General features: G+C 40.9%; 1 protein-coding gene across 4 annotated transcripts in view; it reads right to left on the minus strand.

Annotated features, from left to right (window-relative positions):
* Positions 1–21,037, minus strand: part of LHFPL3 (LHFPL tetraspan subfamily member 3) — a 399,978-nt gene that overhangs the window by 50,723 nt on the left and 328,218 nt on the right. The window contains exons 3-4 of one of the 4 annotated variants that reach the window (XM_048836397.2): positions 2,170–2,197; positions 1,072–1,105 (exon numbers count right to left, since the gene is read on the minus strand). The exons of 1 other annotated variant lie outside the window; for it this stretch is intronic. In XM_048836397.2, coding sequence (XP_048692354.2) covers positions 2,181–2,197 — 17 coding nt within the window. In that variant the 3' untranslated portion in view covers positions 1,072–1,105; positions 2,170–2,180. Of the gene's footprint in view, positions 1–1,071; positions 1,106–2,149; positions 2,198–21,037 lie in introns of all 4 variants that reach the window. 2 more of the 4 variants (XM_048836396.2, XM_048836395.2) reach the window with 2 other exon arrangements.

Consider the following 21,037-nt stretch of genomic DNA (forward strand, 5'->3'; position numbering starts at 1 on the left):
AGTCTCTCCTTCTTTTTCCACTTTATAAATAAGGGATAATCTATCTCTACCACAGGGATGTGATGTGACACTTAATTTAGGTATGTAACGCGCTTTGAGATCCTTGGTGCTACAGAGATGAATAAAATTGTAACAGGATTACTGTGCTGGCTCTGTCTCTGCAGTGCAGAGGGGAAGGACATTGTGACTCTGAGGAAGTGGAGAGTGGGCATGCAGTTCCTGCCTGGAGGAAAAGCAAAAGTGTTTTTAGGAGTCAGCAGCATGAGCAAGAGGAGGGGAGCTGCCTCACTACCCTCTTGCAGAAATAAATATATGTTCTGATTTCTGAGCTCATGCCTGTGTCTTCATTGCAGGGACTCTACCTGGTTTGGCTAACGCACAATGTAGAAAATTGTGAGGTCACAAAACAGTGTTAGTTATTCCCACACTTTTCTGTAATCCACCCCTAGCATTAGCAATATCTGACAATAAGGCTCCCTGGCTTCTCTTGGGATGATTTCACAAAATAATCTTCCTTACTTCTCTAGAGTACTATTTTTACTGACCTATTTTCCCTTTGCTTTTTAAATGCTCTGCTGACATTAATTAAGGCTTCCCTAGCCTTGTTAGCTCAGTGATCTGTTTTGTTAGGGAATAAAAAGATGACCTTGCTCACTAGATGGGCTTTTTAAAGCTCTTTTAGTTCTAATCATTAGTGCCTTAAGGAAGAGAGCGGTAGTTCTCAAGCTGGATAACTGAGAAGAGCTGTAAAAACGTCATGTAGATGGCTGTCAAATTTCTAGTTGTATAACCACAATAATTTAGAAGGTAGACATAGTTCTGGTAAGTTATTCTGTTATCACACAATGTGTATTGTTAATTCCATGCACTTGAGCAATGTGTATGTTGTGGTGAAGTTGTACTTTCATTTAATGATAAAATATAACTATGAAACCCTGAGTGAGTAGTTCAACTGTGAGGAGTTGAACTGAGCATACACAACATAACTAACTGCTTTTCACTGCTTCTATTCTAGTGTCCAAAAAGAAAAGAAACACGGAGCTAAGTGGCACACTGGGCTAGTGCACTGACCTGTCACCTCTGGTGATCTGCTTTCAAATGATAGCTTAGGGCACAAAGAAAATGAGTTTGGTGGTTTCATTCAACTCCCAGCTTGTGCACATCACAAAACCATGACACAGTTTAATGTAAGTGGCTGTCTCTGCTCAAGAGAAACCCAGGATGGGAACAGCAAGGGTGTTGAAGATCACTAATGGAAGCACTGGAGGAGCTGTGTAGGAAAGCTTGCCTGTTTCAGGGTAGTGCTATTAGTCTCAGCATCATGAGCGTTATATTCACTCAGACATTTTATAAAAGGTATTTTTTAAAAAAAGGAAAATATAATCTCTTTGGCCGAGAATGATCTTTTGGACATATTACTGTGAAAGTACAATATGTTTGATTTCTACACAACAACCATTATATAAAGAACACAAAAGTTACTCATTTTAGGGTAGAAGACTAGTGACAAAGCATTCACATGGGAAAGGCTTAGATGTATGTAGCAATCAGCCACACTAACGTGACTTGAATTCTATAATGGCCAATCTGGAGGGTTATTTTCAAGGGACAACCACAGAAGAGTTCACAGGATTATTGACACTTGGCCAGATTTTTAAAGTTATTAGGATGCCTAGTAGGATTTTCACAAACATATAGGTGCCTAACATCTATTGAAATCAATGAGGTTGAAGTGCCTTGGTGCTTTTGAAAATCCCACTTAGCACCTAGATACCTTTAAAAATCTAACCCATTGCTCCTAACTCATGTGAATACCAAATGTACGCTCTCTTATTTTGTGTTTCTATAAAACCTAGCCCAATGGGCTGAGGTCCTGATTGGAGCTTCTGGACATTATTGTAACAAATAATTTTTACAGTGCTTGCAGGTATGTTATGATAATTTGCCAAGGACTATTTTAAAAAGGGGGTATTTAAAACTACAAATCCAAAATAGGAATATAAATATAAAATGAAATGCTTACAAGTTACTGAAACATGCTGCCTAACATCAGAAACACAAGACAACAGCAGAAAGCCATGCAACATATTTTGGCAGAAGCACACAAACGTTTTACAGCTCGTCCCACTGGTGCCATGCTTACACTTACATTAGTCAGTTTCATACTACCTTAGTTTGTTTTAAGCATTTCCATCGTCTGTGAGGGAGGGAGGGAAAAATAGAATGGTTAAGGTAAAATAAAATGAAATCTTATACATTGTTTAGTTGGTAAATGATCTCATTATTTTATTTAGTGCTAACAGTGTGGAGGGGATGAAGGAAATTATCTAGTGATGTGCTTACATGTCTATTTTGCTAACCATAGAAATGGAGCTTTGTGAAAATCAAGTTGTGAGGATGATTCAGTGATGTACCAAGGAACCAGATGAAAAACTAAAATTTACAGAGGAAAACATGATGAAAACCGAAAAAAACCAAAATAAACAGCCTTGATCAATACTGCAACTTCTTCCGTTGTGACAGAAGTAAGACTCCTCGGAACATCTTTCCAGCAGTGAGCAATTTTAAATGTTGTGTCTGCATGAGTGCTTTAAAAAATATTTGAAGAAAGATGTAACAGGAAAAAAAAATTACCACAAGCCAGAGTAATTAGTTGGATCAATGATAAAACCACACCTGAGATATGTCCCTAAGTATGCCCTGATCTATGTAAATCTTTCATGCTTTTGGATGACATGCTACAGCATTAAATTAAAAAGACATATTTTGGTCTTGCAGGTACACTGCTCATTGCTGTTAGCTGTGTTTTCAAAACAACATGTACCATTTTAAAGAACCCAAGCCTGCCAAATCCTTACTTATGCAAGCAGTCACAGTGCATTCGGTTTTAATTGTATAAATCTTTTGTGCTATTAATTATGCACACATGGAGCGCCTGTGATTGTGAGGTTTTAAGCTCCCTCGACTCTCATGAAGGTCAATGGGACTTGAGGATATGCAACATCTCAAAGGATCAGGTCCTCAGTTTCCCTATTTTATTTATGTTTTTAAGTATGCAGGTATTTGTATGAATACATGTGACCTGTGCATATGATGGAGACACTAAAAGTTACCCACAAGCACAGAATTTTCACAAGGAAAAATGTGAATGCAGATGTTTATTCAACATTATTAAAAAATTAACATCTGTAATAACTATGGAAGAGAGAGAAGTTTTCACACAGGAATTTCAAACTGAGTAGACAAGTGGCCTTAATTTGTAGTATTCAAGAAAAAACCTAGAAGGAAAAGTTGGAATAGATACTTTTGACGGAATAGACCAAGACAATCATTTCTTAACCAAGAACATAGATCAAGTACCAGTATCACTTTGACAAACTATGCTCTGTCTCCAAAAGGACTGAAGAGTTGGTTTGATGTATCAGTTACCGTTTCAAACAAGTCAAAGATACACCAGAAAACATCTAAATCCATTGAGTGAATGATAGATATGCTTCTAGTAAAAATAATATATTAACCTTCCTAAAGATTTATTGCAGATGGTAAGAAATGCATGAATTTGGGTTTTTTTTTAGGACATAGCTGGATTTCTATTTTCGTGGAAGCTTTGACTTTGCTTATATTGCTACTGGTGTAACCTCCATAAAACGATGTATTGGCTTGCCTCCTATGTGCACATTATTTAGGCAATGAAACATAAAAGACTCTGTGATGTTGTTGATTAATGCATACATTGGTTGTGTAGTGAGATACAAGGCAAAGCAGCTGTCTTGATTAAGAGGCTGAAAAAACCTGGAAATATAATACTGTACTGAATAAATGAAATTAACCAGCATTTCATGTTTCTTCTTCAATATTTATTTCTCTGCTTCTGTATTGTAAGACTGGAGTTTAGAATTTTACACCTATGTAATACTACTTAGTCCCTCGACTCTCTCTGAATTCATTCCTGTTAAATGGAATTGATGCTGATTCTGTTCTGATTAAGCAGCAGTCATTACAACTCACTCTCATGGCACTAAAGTGGTATACTTGAGAGACAACCCAATAAAATTCCTATCCTATTCAGGTATGCTCTGACTAAGGCTCCAGTCCTTTAAATGAACTCATGCATATGGGTATTCCCACACTGAGTGGAGTGGTGCGCCTCATAAGTGTAAAAGTTATTCTCATGCATAAAGTGTTTGCAGGATTGGGGCCTAGGGCTGAACCTTGTTCACTTGACTGACCCCATTTAAATCAAGTCAACTACTCATGTGGGTAAAGTGAGCAGGATCTGGCCCTAAGTGACATCTCCTGTGTCATATGTTGAACACTAAAGCAAATGCTTTGGGCCAAATGTTGCTCTCAGGGTATAGGGGGGAGGGTGTTTCCCAGTACAGGTAGACAGACCCATGCTAGCTTTGCTCAAGCTAATATGCTAAAATTAGCAGTGTGGCCAAGTGGCATGGTGGTGGTGGTGACTAGGATTAGCCACCCAAGCCCGATGCTGCCCAAGTCCCTGGGTTTGTGCTGAGGTGGCTAGCCTGGGCTGCTCCTGCAGCCACATTGCTATTTTTAGCTCACTAGCTTGAGCAGAGCTAGCGTGTGTCTGTGTACCTGTGTGGACAGCACCCTCCCAGCTGCCATGTACATAGCCGCAGTGTCACCAGGATAGATCTGGAATAATTCTGCTGAAGTCAGTGGAATTAGTGCATATTGATACTGGAGTAACTGAGATCAGCACTTGGCATTTTATGTTTATATATATGAGCTGGATGAAATCTTGTTCTGGTTGAATTAAAATCTCCTTCAAACTGATATGTAAACAAGCCCTTCATTTGAGATAGTTGTAAGAAACACTTAAGGGCCACACCTAAAACAAAGCCTAATAAGTCGGCCCAGGAACTAGCATCATGAGGGTGGTGGTGTGGTTCCACTAAGTATTGTGAACACGTGCGTGTGTGCGTGTGAGGGAAGGGAGAACACACAGAAACAAAGAACAGACAAGAATACACACAGAGGCAGAGAAACCAAGAGAGTCAAGAATAAATGGACACAAATCAGATGTCAAGAATTATAACATTCATAAACCAGTCGGAGAACACTTCAATCTCTCTGGTCACGCAATCACAGACATGAAGGTCGCTATCTTAAAACAAAAAAACTTCAAATCCAGACTCCAGCGAGAAACTGCTGAATTGGAATTCATTTGCAAATTGGATACTATTAATTTAGGCTTAAATAGAGACTGGGAGTGGCTAAGTCATTATGCAAGGTAGCCTGTTTCCTCTTGTTTTTTCCTACCCCCCCCCCCCCAGATGTTCTGGTTTAACTTGGATTTAAACTTGGAGAGTGGTCAGTTTGGATGAGCTATTACCAGCAGGAGAGTAAGTTTGTGTGTGTATGGGGGTGGGGGGGATGTGAGAAAACCTGGATTTGTGCAGGAAATAGCCCGACTTGATTATCATGCACATTGTGTAAAGAGTTGTCACTTTGGATGGGCTATCACCAGCAGGAGAGTGAATTTGTGTGGGGGGGTGGAGGGTGAGAAAACCTGGATTTGTGCTGGAAATGGCCCACCTGATGATCACTTTAGATAAGCTATTACCAGCAGGACAGTGGGGTGGGAGGAGGAATTGTTTCATATTCTCTGTGTATATATAAAGTCTGCTGCAGTTTCCACGGTATGCATCCGATGAAGTGAGCTGTAGCTCACGAAAGCTCATGCTCAAATAAATTGGTTAGTCTCTAAGGTGCCAAAAGTACTCCTTTTCTTTTTGCGAATACAGACTAACACGGCTGTTACTCTGAAACCTGTGAGAACAGTGTGACCCTGAAAAAAGCTAGAAAGGGAGCTTTTGGATCTGGTGTTAACTAAAGAGGCTCGGGGGCTGGAAGCTAAGAAACTGCTCCTTTTGTTCTCGGTTCCTCCTGCATTTGGAGAAGCAGGACTTTGTACATTCCTTGTAAATAAAGTTGCAGCAAAGAAAATACCAGTCTCCCAATTTCTGCTCCTAAATGGAACATTCCCCAGGCTCTGAAATTTGACTAGCCGCTCACGTAAAAAAGAGGCAACATAAGCAAACAAAAATGTAGTCTAGTTTTGGAGTGGTCATAATTTTGAGCACCCCCTCAGCTTAGGGCCACAGGGGAAATTAATTACATTTATTAGAAGCTCTTGTCTCTAAAATAAGATATAGAGGGTCTAACTCAGTTCTCTGTTACATTGGTGTAAATCTATTTATTTTTGTTTTTAAGCAACAACAAAACATCTGTTAGTGACGCCAATAAAATGCTCCATTATGTATATAAGAGTAATAATACCCTTCTAGAAGTATTGATAGCATCCTGCCAATGGGAACTGACAGGATTTAATACTACAATAAAACATTCCCTGTTGTGTCTTCTTAATTAATAGACTAAGTCTCCACTGATTAAGCATGGAGGTTATTTATAATAACCACAGCATAACCAAAAGGAAAATAATTGATTCAGTTGCTAAATTCCCAGGATCATGTGTGATTCATTTACACTTAACCCATTGGATCACTCTAATTTATCTGTGATTTACAAAATTAAAGGAAGAGGGTTTTTGGATAAGCATTTTTATTATAAGCACTATTAATCTTAAGAAATAGTTCCATTTGTGAGAGGACAGTGGAGAGTTAATGGAAATATGGCAATTGACACTTCTGCAAAGTGAAAATACTCCGACAAGACATATGAAACGGTGCCAGATCACTAACTGAAAAAAATCTTTGCTATGTTGAGAATGAGATGCAATTACTTAAAATTATACATCACAGCACAGCCCCTGTAAATTAATCTAGTCCTTGCATCCTCTCTTAAATATTGTACCAATTAATAGAAGTATATATTTAGATGAAGAGGCTGAGAGTTCTGCGTCAGTAGATGATGATGATAACTCAGCAGTACATCATCTGAATCTTTGGAAACTTCTATAGAGGCTAGATCTGTCAGATGAACATTTGTAGAACAAAATTTTAAGGGACTATTTTTGTAATATCCAGAGAGTTTCAACAATACATCAGACTATACAATGTATCTATTTTAGAGTAGAGCTGTTAGCACATTTCTCTTGAACAATACCCTCTTTAGTATTTTTCAGACATGAACGTCTCCTAAAATGAAGACTGCCTTTGAACTGTTTTTGAAGATTTTCAACAGCAGGTCATCAGAGACACTTTCATCAGGTCCTCAAAGTACCAGTGAATGAATGACCCACAGATCCTCAAATGAGTAGCAGTTATGGTGAAAGGCTACCTTGACACCAGTGAGTACAATATGCATGTACTTCAGCAATATATAAATGTTATTCTGCTGTGTTAGGGCTTGATCCTGTGAGGTGCTGGATGCCTCCAGCAAGGTGCTAGGCATTTTCAACTTCCAATTCCAATGGAATTGAGGGCACCCAGCATTAGGATCTGCCTATTAGATTAATAAAATAATATTATTTGTTCTTACCTTGATGGTCTGTTGAAAGCCTTATTTGTATACTTATTCACTTCCCATCTTGACTGCTCAGTTAAGGTAACTCTTTAGTCTCCCTAAATCCCTGTCCCTTAAATTCACAGTGTCCAGAATACTCTTCAATTCCACAAAACAGAACCATGTCACCCTTCTCTCACCTTCACTGGCCTCCTATCCATCTCAAATCCAATTCAAAACTAGCACCTGGTTTTCCAAACTCCCCATGAAACAGACCACCCCACCTTTCTACCCTTAGATCTACCTACTTCCCTCTCTGTTAATTTCACTGCTCTGGTACTGACTTCCTCTCTTCTCCTCCTTTTCCCCATCTTATAGACTTTCCACAGTTGGAAATCGCTCTCTCATTTGTGATTCTAAGGATTCCTTGCCTACACGGAAATCTCATCCTCCCTCCAAACGACTCAGTGATTTCCTTTCTTGAAATTCTGCCTGAAGGCCATCTTATTTGCTCTTCTCTATGGTTGACTGTAAATCATATTCCAAAAAAAAACCCCTATAAATTATGTGGGCTCAGTCCAGCACTCAGTCAAAACGTCTATTGCAATCGATGAAAGTTCTGGCTGAATGAGAAGCACAGGACCAAATTCTATTTGTACATGTAGGCTTCTGTGCTCAGTTCAGCATTAAGATTCATACAGCCTAATCACTGAATTTAGCTTTGCTTTGGTTTTAAAGTAAATTATGAAGAGACATACAATTGGGTCGATTTGATTCAAGACATTTTGAGAAATCCCCAAATATAAAGGCACTCACCTATCACTATAGTCCTGTTACTGGAGCTATCCCTAAACAGAAGCAGTAGGCCGCCCATTTCTGTAATGTCATTTGCAGATTTGTCTCCCTTGAAACTGGTGCTTCCAAGAGGGACGCTGCCATGTGGATTGCCAATGGGAAGACATGGTAAAGTCAGTCCCCCCAGTACTACTTTGACAGGCAGAACTCTGGGAATCACTTCACTGTGGATACAGCATTACAAAAATAAATAGTAATGAATGGCATCCCTGAGTACCTCCTGCATATGTGGATTTTTGGGCACTGTGGAGCTATTCATGCATATTGCAGTCTAGAAAGCCGGGCATCTCAGACCTAACCCATAGCTACTGCCATCCTCCTGATGTTATGGGCCAAATTCTGACCCTGAATGTGCACAGAGTTGAATGGAATCAATGGAAGCCCCATGTGCATCCCCCAAAGGCAGAATTTGGTGCCACATATGGTTGTGGACTTCTAAAGATCCCATGAAAATTACCAGATAGGCCAGGTAATTTCACCAAAAAATGTATTAATTGATTTAATGTGGCTGGGAGCACACAGCATTTCCCATTATACTTCTGAGGCTCCCAATTCAACCATCCATCCATGTGCAGCAAAATACTTTCAGCACAGGCTTCACTTTAAACACATTCTTAAGTTAATGGAATTTAAAAACGTGAGCTCAAACACTTTGCTGACTAGGGATGGATTGAAACATGTATTTAAATGCTTTGCAAGATTGAGGGCTTACATTCTAAAGCCTGGGCTACTTGCATTGCTAAAGCTTGCGTGAGGATGAGAACATCTACCTCTGGGCTGTTACTCCCCTACTCAGTTTGTAGGTGGGGAATGATCAGGATACTGACTAACTGCCCCCAATATACCAGCCAACACACTGGAGGCAGCACCAAGGGGTAATAATCCACACCACAACTGCCTGTCTAGAGCATAGGGGAAGCAGGAACCAGACTGCGATGCTTAGCGTTCCTGCCCTACTCCTGGGGCAGAGCAGCTATGCAGTACCCCTTCCTCAGGCTGGACTGTAAGAGTCCAGTCCAGTCCATAGTATTCAATTAGGGATCCTAGCACTGAGCACTCACATGAAGTCCTGACAGAGAAACATACCAAATCTAAGGGCACGTGTACACTGCCCTGCAGGTCAACACTACAGGGGTGTGAATAGCAATGTGCACCGAAGTGTTGTACTTTAACTCTCCTAGAGTACTGGACACGGCAGGCATTGATCTAAAAGGTTCCTAGTTTGCATTAATGTACATACAGAGGAATTACAGCACAGCACTTTGGTACGCAGCACTATTTAACCCCCCTTAGTCCGAACTGCGGGGCAGTGTAGACGTTCCCTAAGTGTCAAGTTTTAGATTATATCATTTACTAGGTTTGCTGTGTTTGGAAATGCGTACATATATAATAGGTATGAATGAATTTGTAATTAGATCCCTTTTAAAATTAAGAATGGTACAAAATGATGCTGTAATGTTTTGAATAATATTTACTTACTTTTGAAAAAAAACAATATATACATATTCTTGTTATACTTTTATTATAAAGAGTTTGGAAAACAGAGCTTCTACTTATTTTGAAAAAATAGCTTTAATAATATGTAGTTTACATATCCCTTTTCATTTCCAAACAAGTTATGAGCCTTATATAACTCATTTGATTAAAGGATGTGGAAACATCCATCACAATTTCTTAATATATGGACTAGTACAAGTATATTATGACTGCTAACATAAGGACTCAATTTAAAAAAAAATGTGTTTCTTATTTCCTCTCCCAGCTACTCTTATTCCTGTCTCTTCAAGATCTTCTAGCAGAATCAATCAGAAGAGGTTTCTTTTACTTAATCCTTCCATTTCCTTTAATTTTTAAAAGCCATTCAGGTCATTATAGCCAACATACAATATTTTTTAATCTGTTCCCCAACAGTTCTGCCCCCCACACCAGAAGACTCATTTTTTGTTTACAGGACATACATTTCAGACTCAGATTTTAACTATTAATCTGACCAACAACATAAGAAGCAAAGGGCCCTTCACTGCACCACTGACGTCAGTAGGAGCTCTGCCATTTCCTTCCGTAGGAGCTGGATCAGGCAGGGAGTAGTTTATTTCCTTTTAATGCTGTTCCCCTAGATGTCTCTCAGGGTCCCCCCTGGAGAGGTGCTGCGCTCCCTTAACTCCCATCTAGTTCAACGACACATTGCGGTCACTGACCTCAGTGGGAGTGGAAGGTGCTCACTGCTCACCACCTCTCAGCAACAGGCTCTTAGACTCAGCCAGCACACATCACCTTTCTCCAAACTAAGTCCCAGCCCTACAATGTGTTTCACATGCGCCCACTGACTTTAGTTGGGCTCCATGTGAATGCTGGGCTACACTAACACAGAGCTTATGGCAGGACTGGGGTCTAATTCTGCCTCCACATCATTTCTACCTGTCATTTTGCAACCCAGTCAAAATACGTGAGAAGCTTCACCCTGCTGGGACTTCACGAGTCGCAGTGTTTTAGATTGGAATGTCCCAGAGCTGCATGTAAACTCCACTGCACACATTATTATTTTTGCATCTAAATCTTCTTTAAAATAGTTGGATAGACTCTTTTCATAGCTGAGCAGCCATCTCAGTGAATGTAGAGGGTGATTTACAGTTTGTACTTTGTACACTTTCTGTACTGGAGCATAAAATTGAAAGGCTTATGCCAAACTCATTCATACATGGACACATTCAAGAACAAATTAATTTTAAAACACTTACAGGATATAAAATGCTTCCAAGTCATGCTTTACAAATCTACAGAGTAATTTATATCATAATATAGCATAATTAGAAAAGAGCTGCTGTGGAACAGATAATATGGCATTTTTAATCTAAAAGGATTTTAGCATTACGCTTCTCTATATTATCTGTAATTCAGACCTGAAGGGAATCGTGACTAATCAGTTTTAAAACAAAATTACTGTATAAAAGAGGGCTCACCTAGGGGAAAAAAAGATCATTTAAAGCCAGCTTAAGGTTCCTAGAACCAGGGACAAACCACAGTAAATCAGTGTGCTATAGACTGGACTTGGGGATGGATTAGGATCTCACACTGGTATAAATCAGGAGTTACACTGGTTTAAAACCAGTGTAAGTGATTTAGACGCTGGCCCACCAATACTAGATAAATCCCCCACACAGCTGGAGAGCCAGGGATGACATTAGCTTAAAAAACACATTTCTCTACCACTTAAGCTAAAGAAGCATGCCCTTAGCTAGCACTACTGGTAGGCCCCTTATCCTCTGTGTGGACTAGCTACTGGCAGGCACCATCACTCGCTGACTCACCACATAAAGCCAGTATATTCCTTGTGCCACCTGACTGCTGGAGGCAGAGAGGACTGATCATGGGAGATGCTAGGAGCCTACTTTGAGCTGATGAATGCCAGCAACTCCCACTTCATCCAATGGGAGCTGATGGCAGCACCTCACAGGATCAGGCTCTGCGGCTGCATAAGGCAAGAGCAGGCATAATGCCTGCAGGGATGCTGTAGTGTGTGTGCTCACCAGCAAACCTTGCTACAACTTTTAAAAAAGAGTAGCTTGAGTGTCAGACCTACTCCCTTTCCCAGACAAGCCTTAACTCCCACATGCCACACTAGTGCTTCCACAAAATTCTCCATATGCTGAGCATTTATAATTAGCAAACACAGTAAGAAATTATTTTAAAAAACTTAAAGGTAAATAACTGAACCAAATTCAGCCCTGGCATAGGGCCACAACTCCCAATGAATTCACCGTGGCTGTGTGGGTGTAAGTGAGAGCCGAGTTTAGCATGTTGATAGCAAACTAAAGTAGTTACTCATATTCCCCCAGGCATTCTGCTGCCTGAATCTGTTTAGGGGCACTTATGCCATCTGTACAAGCAGGAATTTAACATGCTTCCTGTAGAAGGTATAAATGCACAGTTCAGGGTGAAGTAGCTACAAGTCCCTCATTCACCCAGCTTGGTTTGTGTATTATATCTGTATAGCTGGTACTGTAATTCAGATGCAGATAATGCATTCCCTCATCTCCTCAGGAGAAATATAGACTTAATTAAATGTGGTCAACCTCTAAAAGGTGCAGATTTCAAAGACAAAACTGCAACACTTGTAGACCAAATAATGTAACTTACAGTCATTCAGTATTAAGAGACAAGGTGGGTGAGGTCATATCTTTTATTGGAGCAACTTCTGGTAGTAAGAGAGACAAGCTTTCAAGCTTACACAGAGCACTTCTTCAGGTCTGGGAAACAAACTCAGAGTGTCACAGCTCAATACAAGGGTGGAACAGACTGTTAAGAAGCAAGCCTTATTGCCTATCTGGCAATCTTAACATAGCTACTCAATGGTTTTTGTTTAACTATATCAGTTTGGTGGTCATCAACACCTAATTACATTTCATAGTGGCAGCTTTCCTATAGGTGGATAGTGAAAGTGAAAATGAACTGAGAATGAACATCCAGCTCTATGCGGGCAGCCTGCCTGGCAATTGGTAACTGGAAACCCTTTGCAACCAAAAAGCTGGCAGAGGTTCTGCCGTGCTCCAGCTCTTTGTTCAAAGTGACAGAGCTCCACACTCAAGAGAGAGGATAACTTTGGTTCATCCTCATTCAGTGGTAAAGTGAAGGCAGCAGTCAGAAGTAAAATAGCACTATAGTAACAAATGGAAAAAGGGAAAATTAAATAACAATCAATATAAATTAGAAGTTATGTAAATGTAGAAAACTCATAAGGGAAGCTAAAGATATAAAGGAAAAATCCATAGCTGGAAGGGCTAAGGACAATAACTAGTTTTTAAAGTATATTAGGAACAAAAGAAACATAGCAATAAACGGTAACGTTAATGAGGCAGAAGTGTTCAATAAATATTTCTGTTCTGCGTTTAGAAAGAAGCAGGATGATGTACTTCTATTACATGATGATGATAAAGTTCTTTCCAGTCCATTAGTAAATGAGGAGGATGTTGGACAACATCTACTAGAGAGAAACATTTTAAATCAGTAGACTAGGCTAACTTGCACCTACGAGTTTCATAGTTTCATAGAATTTAACGCCAGAAGAGACCATTAGTTCATCCAGTCTCACCTCCTGCGTATCACAGGCCATTCAATTTCACCCAGATAGCCCTGTATTAACCCCAAATGACTTTAGTTAGACCACAGGAGACCAAACTGTTGCATGCCATAGGTAGAGAACAGGAAAGACTGAGGTGTTACCAATGTCCAAGGCCCCTGCAATGGCAGGGAATTGATTAGATCAGTGGTTCTCAAACTTTTTTTTCATGGATCACTTGAAAATTGCTGCAGGTCTCAGAGGACTACTTAATGATCTTTCAAAATGTTGTTTATACTGTTAGCTAACTATTGTAAAGCACTTTGGATAAAAGCGCTATATAAAAAAACCCTTAATAATAATTAAAGTTTTTTTGTTCTACAAATAAAAGCACACAACTCATATTTTAATATCAGTAGTTTTACCTTTCTAATGCGATGGATGTGCCCTCTATCCCCTGTCGCGGCAGCCTCTGAGCTGGGGCTGGGAAGGAGGAGGGTCTCTCCATTTCTCCCAAGCTGGGGCTGGGAAGGAGGGGGGTCTCTCCATTTCTCCCATGCTGGGGCTGGGAAGGAGGAGGGTCTCTCCCCCACCGCAGCCACAGAGCTGAGGCTGGGCAGGAGGGCTGTCTCTCCCCAGCAGCCACAGCCTGGAAGCTGTGGAAAGTCGCCTCTTTCTCTGGTCACCACAGCCCTGCATGTCCCAAATTCCCCCTACCCGCTCTTCTCACCCCACTGCCCCCTCCCACCTACCCCCATTCCCTCCAAGGCCACCACCTCACCTTACATGTGTGTCTTCTCCAGGGTCCAGGCACCTACTTAGTGGAGCCACGCTTGCATGGCTCCACTAATTAGGTGGGTGGCCCTTCATTCCGTTGTGTGCGACCTCCCAGGCATGCACCTTAGAGGAAACTATCCACGGACCACCTGAATGGAGCTTGTGGTCCACGGACCACAGTTTGAGAACCTCTGGATTAGATGGAATATGCTTAGATGATACCAGCAGGCGAACCCTGTCCCATGCAACAGAGGAAAGTGAGCATCCCTCAAGGTTTCTGCCAAGCAGACCTAGGGGATAATATCTTTAGAACCCTAAATCTAGTGACCAGTTTGACAATGAGCATGTGAACAAGACACAGCAGCCAGGCATCTAAGGAACAGCATTCTTTGTATTCTCTCAAGGCATTGGTCCACCCCTTTCCTAAAAGAGTTGGCTCTGCCCCCTGCTCTGTCCCCAGCCTCGCTCCGCCCCCTGCCACATCTCCACTCAGGCCCCTCTTCCACCCCCAACCCAGCTCTGCCCTCAGTCCCTCTCCGCTGCAGCCAGCTCAGCCCTCATTCCCTCTCTGCCACACAGGCCAGCTTCACCTCTAGCCCCAGTTACTCCCCCAGCCCCAGTTCTGCCTCCAGCTCTGTCTTCAGCCCAAGTTCCTCTTCTGAGGAAGCCTTGGCTGTGAATCATGGGGGGAGGGGGGTGCGAACAGATTCTAGTACTGGTAAGGGGGACGCGACAGGAAAAGTTTGGGCACCACTTGGCTAATGTGATCTTTGGATGAATACATAGGAGAGGTACTTGTGGCACCTTAGAGACTAACAAATGTATTTGGGCATAAACTTTTGTGGGCTAAAACCCACTTCATCAGATGCATGCAGTGGATAGGAGAGGTGACTTTACCTCTGGTGAGACCAGTACTGGAATACTGCACCCAGGCCTGATTTCCACTTTTCAAAAATGATGTTGGAGAGGGTGCAGAAAAGAGCCAAAAAATGATTCAAGGGCTGGAGAAAATGCCTTATACTGAGAGACTTAAAGAACTCAATCTGTTTAGCTTATCAAAAGAAAAAAGATTACAGTTTCTAAGTACATCCACCAAAGGAAGTGGTGGATTCTCCATCTCTTTATGTCTTCACAGCAGGACTGGATGCCTTTCTGGAAGATATGTTTTAGCTAAATAGAAGTCACTGAGCTCAATACAGGGGTAACTGGGTGAAATTCAGTGGCCTGTGATATACAAAAGGTCAGACAAGATGATCTGATGGTTCCTTCCGGCTTAAGCTCTGTGAATCTATGTTGCCATTCAGGAGCTGTCTCTAGAATGAACCATGCAGGGGTGTGTACCCTAAGCACAGCCCCCTGTAATCCTGTCCTTGGCTGGACCCTTGTGCGGCCAAGACACAGGGGGGAGCCTATCTAGCTGTGGAACCAGCACCAGGATTTGGTTCCAAAAAGCACAATCTGTTGGTTCCTATTTCTTCACTGTGAAACATTTTTGAATGTATTCCTCTAGGTGTTAATGCCCTTCAAGTGCGTATACGAGTTATACCCTCGCTTAGGCACCTTCTTGTAATCTTTCTCCATGAGGCAATCAGTTCAGCCCCTTCATTGCTACATTATGTTTTGGTTGTGCCATAGTATCTGATACATACTCTCTGGTCTTTACAAGTATTCCTTGACTGACTTCAGTGTAGCTACTCCAAACTACTTTTATGTGAGAGGAGAATTAGGGCCATTGCATTTTATGGATAAAATACTAAACTAAATCACGTAACCCCAGAAATTAGAGATGGAGGAGCTATCCAGGACACCCTCTACCCCAACCAATGTAGCAGTGTTTCCTACAGTGAATTTCTAAAGCTTTGATTAAGCTAGTTTTAAATGATTCCAACAATGGAGCTTAAACAGTTTCCCCTGAGAAGCTATTTTGCAAACTAACCTGTCTCACCATTGCCAGTAAGCCTAGCCTTTTCTTTTCTTTTTTCTTAATTGCACTCTGTTGTTCCTATTTGTCTTCCTGTGGCCACCCACAAACAATTATTTTTCCTCTTGATGTGAATGACCTTCAAGTGCATACAAGAGTTATATCCTCACTTAGTCATTGTTTAGCAAAGCTATGCAACTTCTTGTAATCTTTCTTCATGAGTCAATCCCTCCAGCCTCTTAATTGCTATATTTATTGTGGTGGTGCTGTAGCATCTGACACATGCTCTCTAGTATATTTTTAATTTTTCAACCTACAGCAACTTACTTTAAGGAGTGCAAAGGCTTAAAAGAAAGTGCCTATGATGTCAACTGCAGCAAGACAATAATCTCCACCTTCTTTGAAACTGACTGTGTCTATTTCTAATTCCTTTAAATTGTCAATCTCATTGTAAAATGCTTGCAGAGATTGACTCCTACACTCGGTCTGTCCAATGGAAAAGTGATTGCATCATGGAACTGCATTTCATATTTTAATACATTTACCCTTTTGTAAGAGACAAATAATAAAAAGAAAATTAGATTGAAACAACTTGCTATAAAATGTATCAACACTAACAATGATAAACCTCATAATTCATGTGCGTGCTTCACGAGGTTGCTGGAGAACACCTGTCTTTGAAGGGTAAGGGTATGTGGGGAGCAGGGGAGCAACATTTTCTTTGCTTTAGATGGTAATAAAATTTCCAATGCCTTTTGTGACCCCTCTGGGGATTGCAATGGACTGTTTGAGAAATACTGTTCTAGCACATCAGAGGCTTTCAAACTGTGGTTTGTAGTCCATCAGCGGTGTGCAGAGCACTTGCTGGAGGTCCACTTTGTCTGTCTCATGATGCTGGCTCTCCACCTTGTTTCCTGGTCCTAAATCACATGAAAAGAAGCTAAAAATATATCACATACTTTCCTCATATTACTTTACTTTGAAAGCAACTGCTGTAGAGGCCCTAGGAACACTGTGCCATTGCAAATGAAAGGGGAGGTGGCCTATACAATTGTGAAGAGAAGAGGTGTCCATGAGACAGCCCGGACACAAACTTTTCCTGACTTTTTTCTTGAAAGTAGAGACAAGTGTAAGGAAACAGATCAGAGAGGAAAACAAACGATTGAGGCCCAATTCTACTTTCACTAACTGACCATCACCAGTTAGACACACCTTTTATTCCGCTGACTTTAGTGGAATCACTCTTGATTTACACAAATATATGTGAGGAGAAAATCATACCCCAAATTCACACCTTTGTAGACTGAAACCCTCATCCTCTTCTAGGTGATTTAACATTAAATAAAACCATGAGAATTTGAATGATAAATTCAATTGAAAGATCAGGATAAAATGGCTGCTATTACAAAACAGGAATATTGAATGGAAAGTTATTGATAAATATCAAAAGAAGAAGGTTCCTTAAATGAGGTCACCACAGCGAAGTGTTTTGTAGAGCAGTTGCTTGGCAATCAAGTGACACAAAGAAAGACTTCTGAAGGACGTTAATCAAGGTATAAGTAAAAAGAAAATGAGATGCTTCAGGACACAAAGGCTGCAGGAAGTGCATCTACAGCAGCAACGGTTGATGGAAATCATAAGGCAGCAAATAAAACTAAGGCTACTTGAGGAAATGAACACAAGAACTGCAGAACACCTATTCTGACAATGTAGCCATTTGTATTGCTAAAAGGGAAATCAATGAACCATATGCAAGAAGACAGGCTTATTAAATGATTGACTGTCCACCTGGAAATTCCTGTCTGTGAATTCATCATGGTGATACAGTATAAAAAATAGAGACTAGGGTTAAGAGGTTGTTCACTGAAGTGATCAGGTATCTTATAACTTAGATTTGCAAACAAAAGAGGAAATGGAAGACCATTGAAGCTACTGCTTTGGGTTTTATTAAAACGGAACCAGCTGTCACATAGGAAATATATGTATGGGAAGGTAAAAGAGACTTCCCCAAGTAAGAAGTGGGAAGGATTATCATAACTAAATCCCACAATGTTAAAAATTGGATCAGAAAGAATCTGGTCACTGTAGCAATTGGGCAAGTTATAATGTTTAACCTATACATGTTAATTACATTTGCAACTGAAGTTTTCCTTTTGGATAACTCCAGTTCTACTAAAGACTTCATTGTTGTAAGAAATAATACCTTCTTCTTTATCTATGAAAGCTGTCTCAGGTAGACAAAATAGCTGTACTAAGAAGTTAACATTTTTAACAGAATCCCTTATCAGGGAAACGAAATGTGTTTGAACTTCATAATGTAGAAACTCCTCAACCCAAAAAGTATGACTGTTAAATAAAAAAATCAAACAAAACCCACAAAACACTATTACAGACTATGCCCAGCATTTCACATGAACAAGTAGTAATTTATAGCCTGATCCCAGGGCCACTGATATCAATGGAATTATTTCCATTGATTTCACTGGGTTTTACATAAAAATCAAGCTCTCAATAATTCTATTCTGAGGTGTAAAGTTTTAGACATTTTAATTCAGACAGGCCTCTGAACAGTACTTAGTTGACAATCATCTTTATGTTTATTATGATAGTGCGCAGGGACCAATATTGTCCATCTTCAATTTCTATGTTCTATGTTCATCCAACCCCTTAGCTGTACATTTCCTTGCCCTCACCTCATTTGACTTGCAACCCTGGGTCAACTCTCCCACTCACCAAAAGGGCTGTTCACTTGACACATTTTTCACCTCTGCTTTCTCTCTCAGCTTTCTAACTGTCACCTGATCTCTTTCAGCAATACCTATCAGCCTCCTCTGCATGCCCTGTCACTCACCCTTTCTCTCTGTGACTTCCAGTCCATCAGCACTGATGATCTCTTGTCTCCTCTCAGCCCTCTCCTCTCTGCCTTCCCTTCCCTCCACTGATATGGTTGTTGATTCTCTCTATGCTCCCCTCTCCTCCAGCCTCGACTCTTTGGCCCATCACAAGGTCCATCCTGCCAACCCCTAGCCCTGGCTCATATCCTATATCTTCTTCTTTCACTCCTGTTCCCATGCTGCAGTGCCCCTAGTGGAAATCTTGTAACCTGGCTGACTTCCTTTATTACAAATTCATCTGCTCCTTCTTCAGTTCTTCCACCGACCTAGGTAAACAGCTCTACTTCTCCAATTTAACTGAATCACACATCTGCAATACCAGCTGCTTCTTTGCCACTTTGGACTCATTCCTCAAACTCTCCCCTCCTTCTGCCTGTACAGGATTTTGCCAATTTCTTTCAATAGAAAACACGACATGACCTTCCCTGCCCCTTCGCTTGCCTTCCCTTCCTTTTCCTCTTCCCCCCTACAACTCTCTCCTCTCCATGATCACAGATGCAGAAATTCTTGTCTGCTCTTCATCTCTAACCCATTCTCTTGCTCCATCCCGTCTTCTGATCTCCCTTGTGCTCACTCTCATCTCCTCCCTGACTCTTCTCTTTAATTTCTTGCTCTCCTCTGGCTCTTTCCCCGCACAATACAAGCATGCTTTAGTCTCTCCAATCTTAAAAAAACCCTTTTTATCTCTAAACTAATTGAACGTGCTGTCTACAATTGCCATCTTAGTTCTCTTCCAGTGCCATCCTAGATCCCCTCCAATCCAGCTTCTGTCTCCTACACTTCATTAAACTGCACTCACCAAAATTTCTAAGAACCTCTTCCTAGCCAAATCTCAGAAGCAGTACTCCCTCCTCATCCTCCTTAACTTGTCAATCACATTGGACACAATTGACTGTCCTCTTCCTGAAATTTTTTCTTCCCTTGTTTTCCATGACTCTGTCCTCCCCTGGTTCTCTTCTTCCCTCCTAATTGCTCTTCAGTGTGTCCTTCTCATCTGCCCTTCATCTTTCTGTGGGGTTTCCATAGGGCCCTGTCTTTGGCCTCTATCTCTTCTTTATCTCTGGGTAATCTCATCTGAAATCACAAATTCAACAATCATCTTTATGCTGATGATTCACAGATAGACCTCTCTACTCCAGACTTGTTTCCATTGGTCCTGTCAAGGTTCCTCCCCCACTCTAAACTTTAGGGTACAGATGTGGGGACCTGCATGAAAACCTCCTAAGCTTACTTTTACCAGCTTAGGTTAAAACTTCCCTAAGGTACAAATTAATTTTATCCTTTGTCCTTGGAATAACCACTGCCACCACCAAACTCTAACTGGGTTTACTGGGAAACTTAGTTTGGACACGTCTTTCCCCCCAAAATCCTCCCAACCCTTGCACCCCACTTCCTGGGAAAGGTTTGGTAACAATCCTCACCAATTTGCATAAGTGACCACAGACCCAAACCCTTGGATCTGAGAACAATGAAAAAGCATTCAGTTTTCTTACAAGAATACTTGTAATAGAAATAGAAGTAAATAGAAGTAAAGGAATCACCCCTGTAAAATCAGGATGGTAGATACCTTACAGGGTAATTAGATTCAAAACATAGAGAATCCCTCTAGGCAAAACCTTAAGTTACAAAAAAGACACACAGACAGAGATAGTCATTCTATTCAGCACAATTCTTTTCTCAGCCATTTAAAGAAATCATAATCTAACACATACCTAGCTAGATTACTTACTAAAAGTTCTGAGACTCCATTCCTGGTCTATCCCCGGCAAAAGCAGCATACCAACAGACACAGACCCTTTGTTTCTCTCCCTCCTCCCAGCTTTTGAAAGTATCTTGTCTCCTCATTGGTCATTTTGGTCAGGTGCCAGCGAGGTTACCTTTAGCTTCTTAACCCTTTACAGGTGACAGGATTTTTCCTCTGGCCAGGAGGGATTTTAAAGGGGTTTACCCTTCCCTTTATATTTATGACAGGTCCAAATTAAAATCTCAGCTTGTCTCTCTGACATCTCCTTGTGGATGTCAATTTATGAGCTAACAAATTTACTTGAGCATAAGCTTTCGTGAGCTACAGCTCACTTCATCGGATGCATCCGATGAAGTGAG

Source organism: Caretta caretta, chromosome 1, assembly GCF_965140235.1.
Source record: "Caretta caretta isolate rCarCar2 chromosome 1, rCarCar1.hap1, whole genome shotgun sequence".
NCBI lineage: Eukaryota > Metazoa > Chordata > Testudines > Cheloniidae > Caretta > Caretta caretta.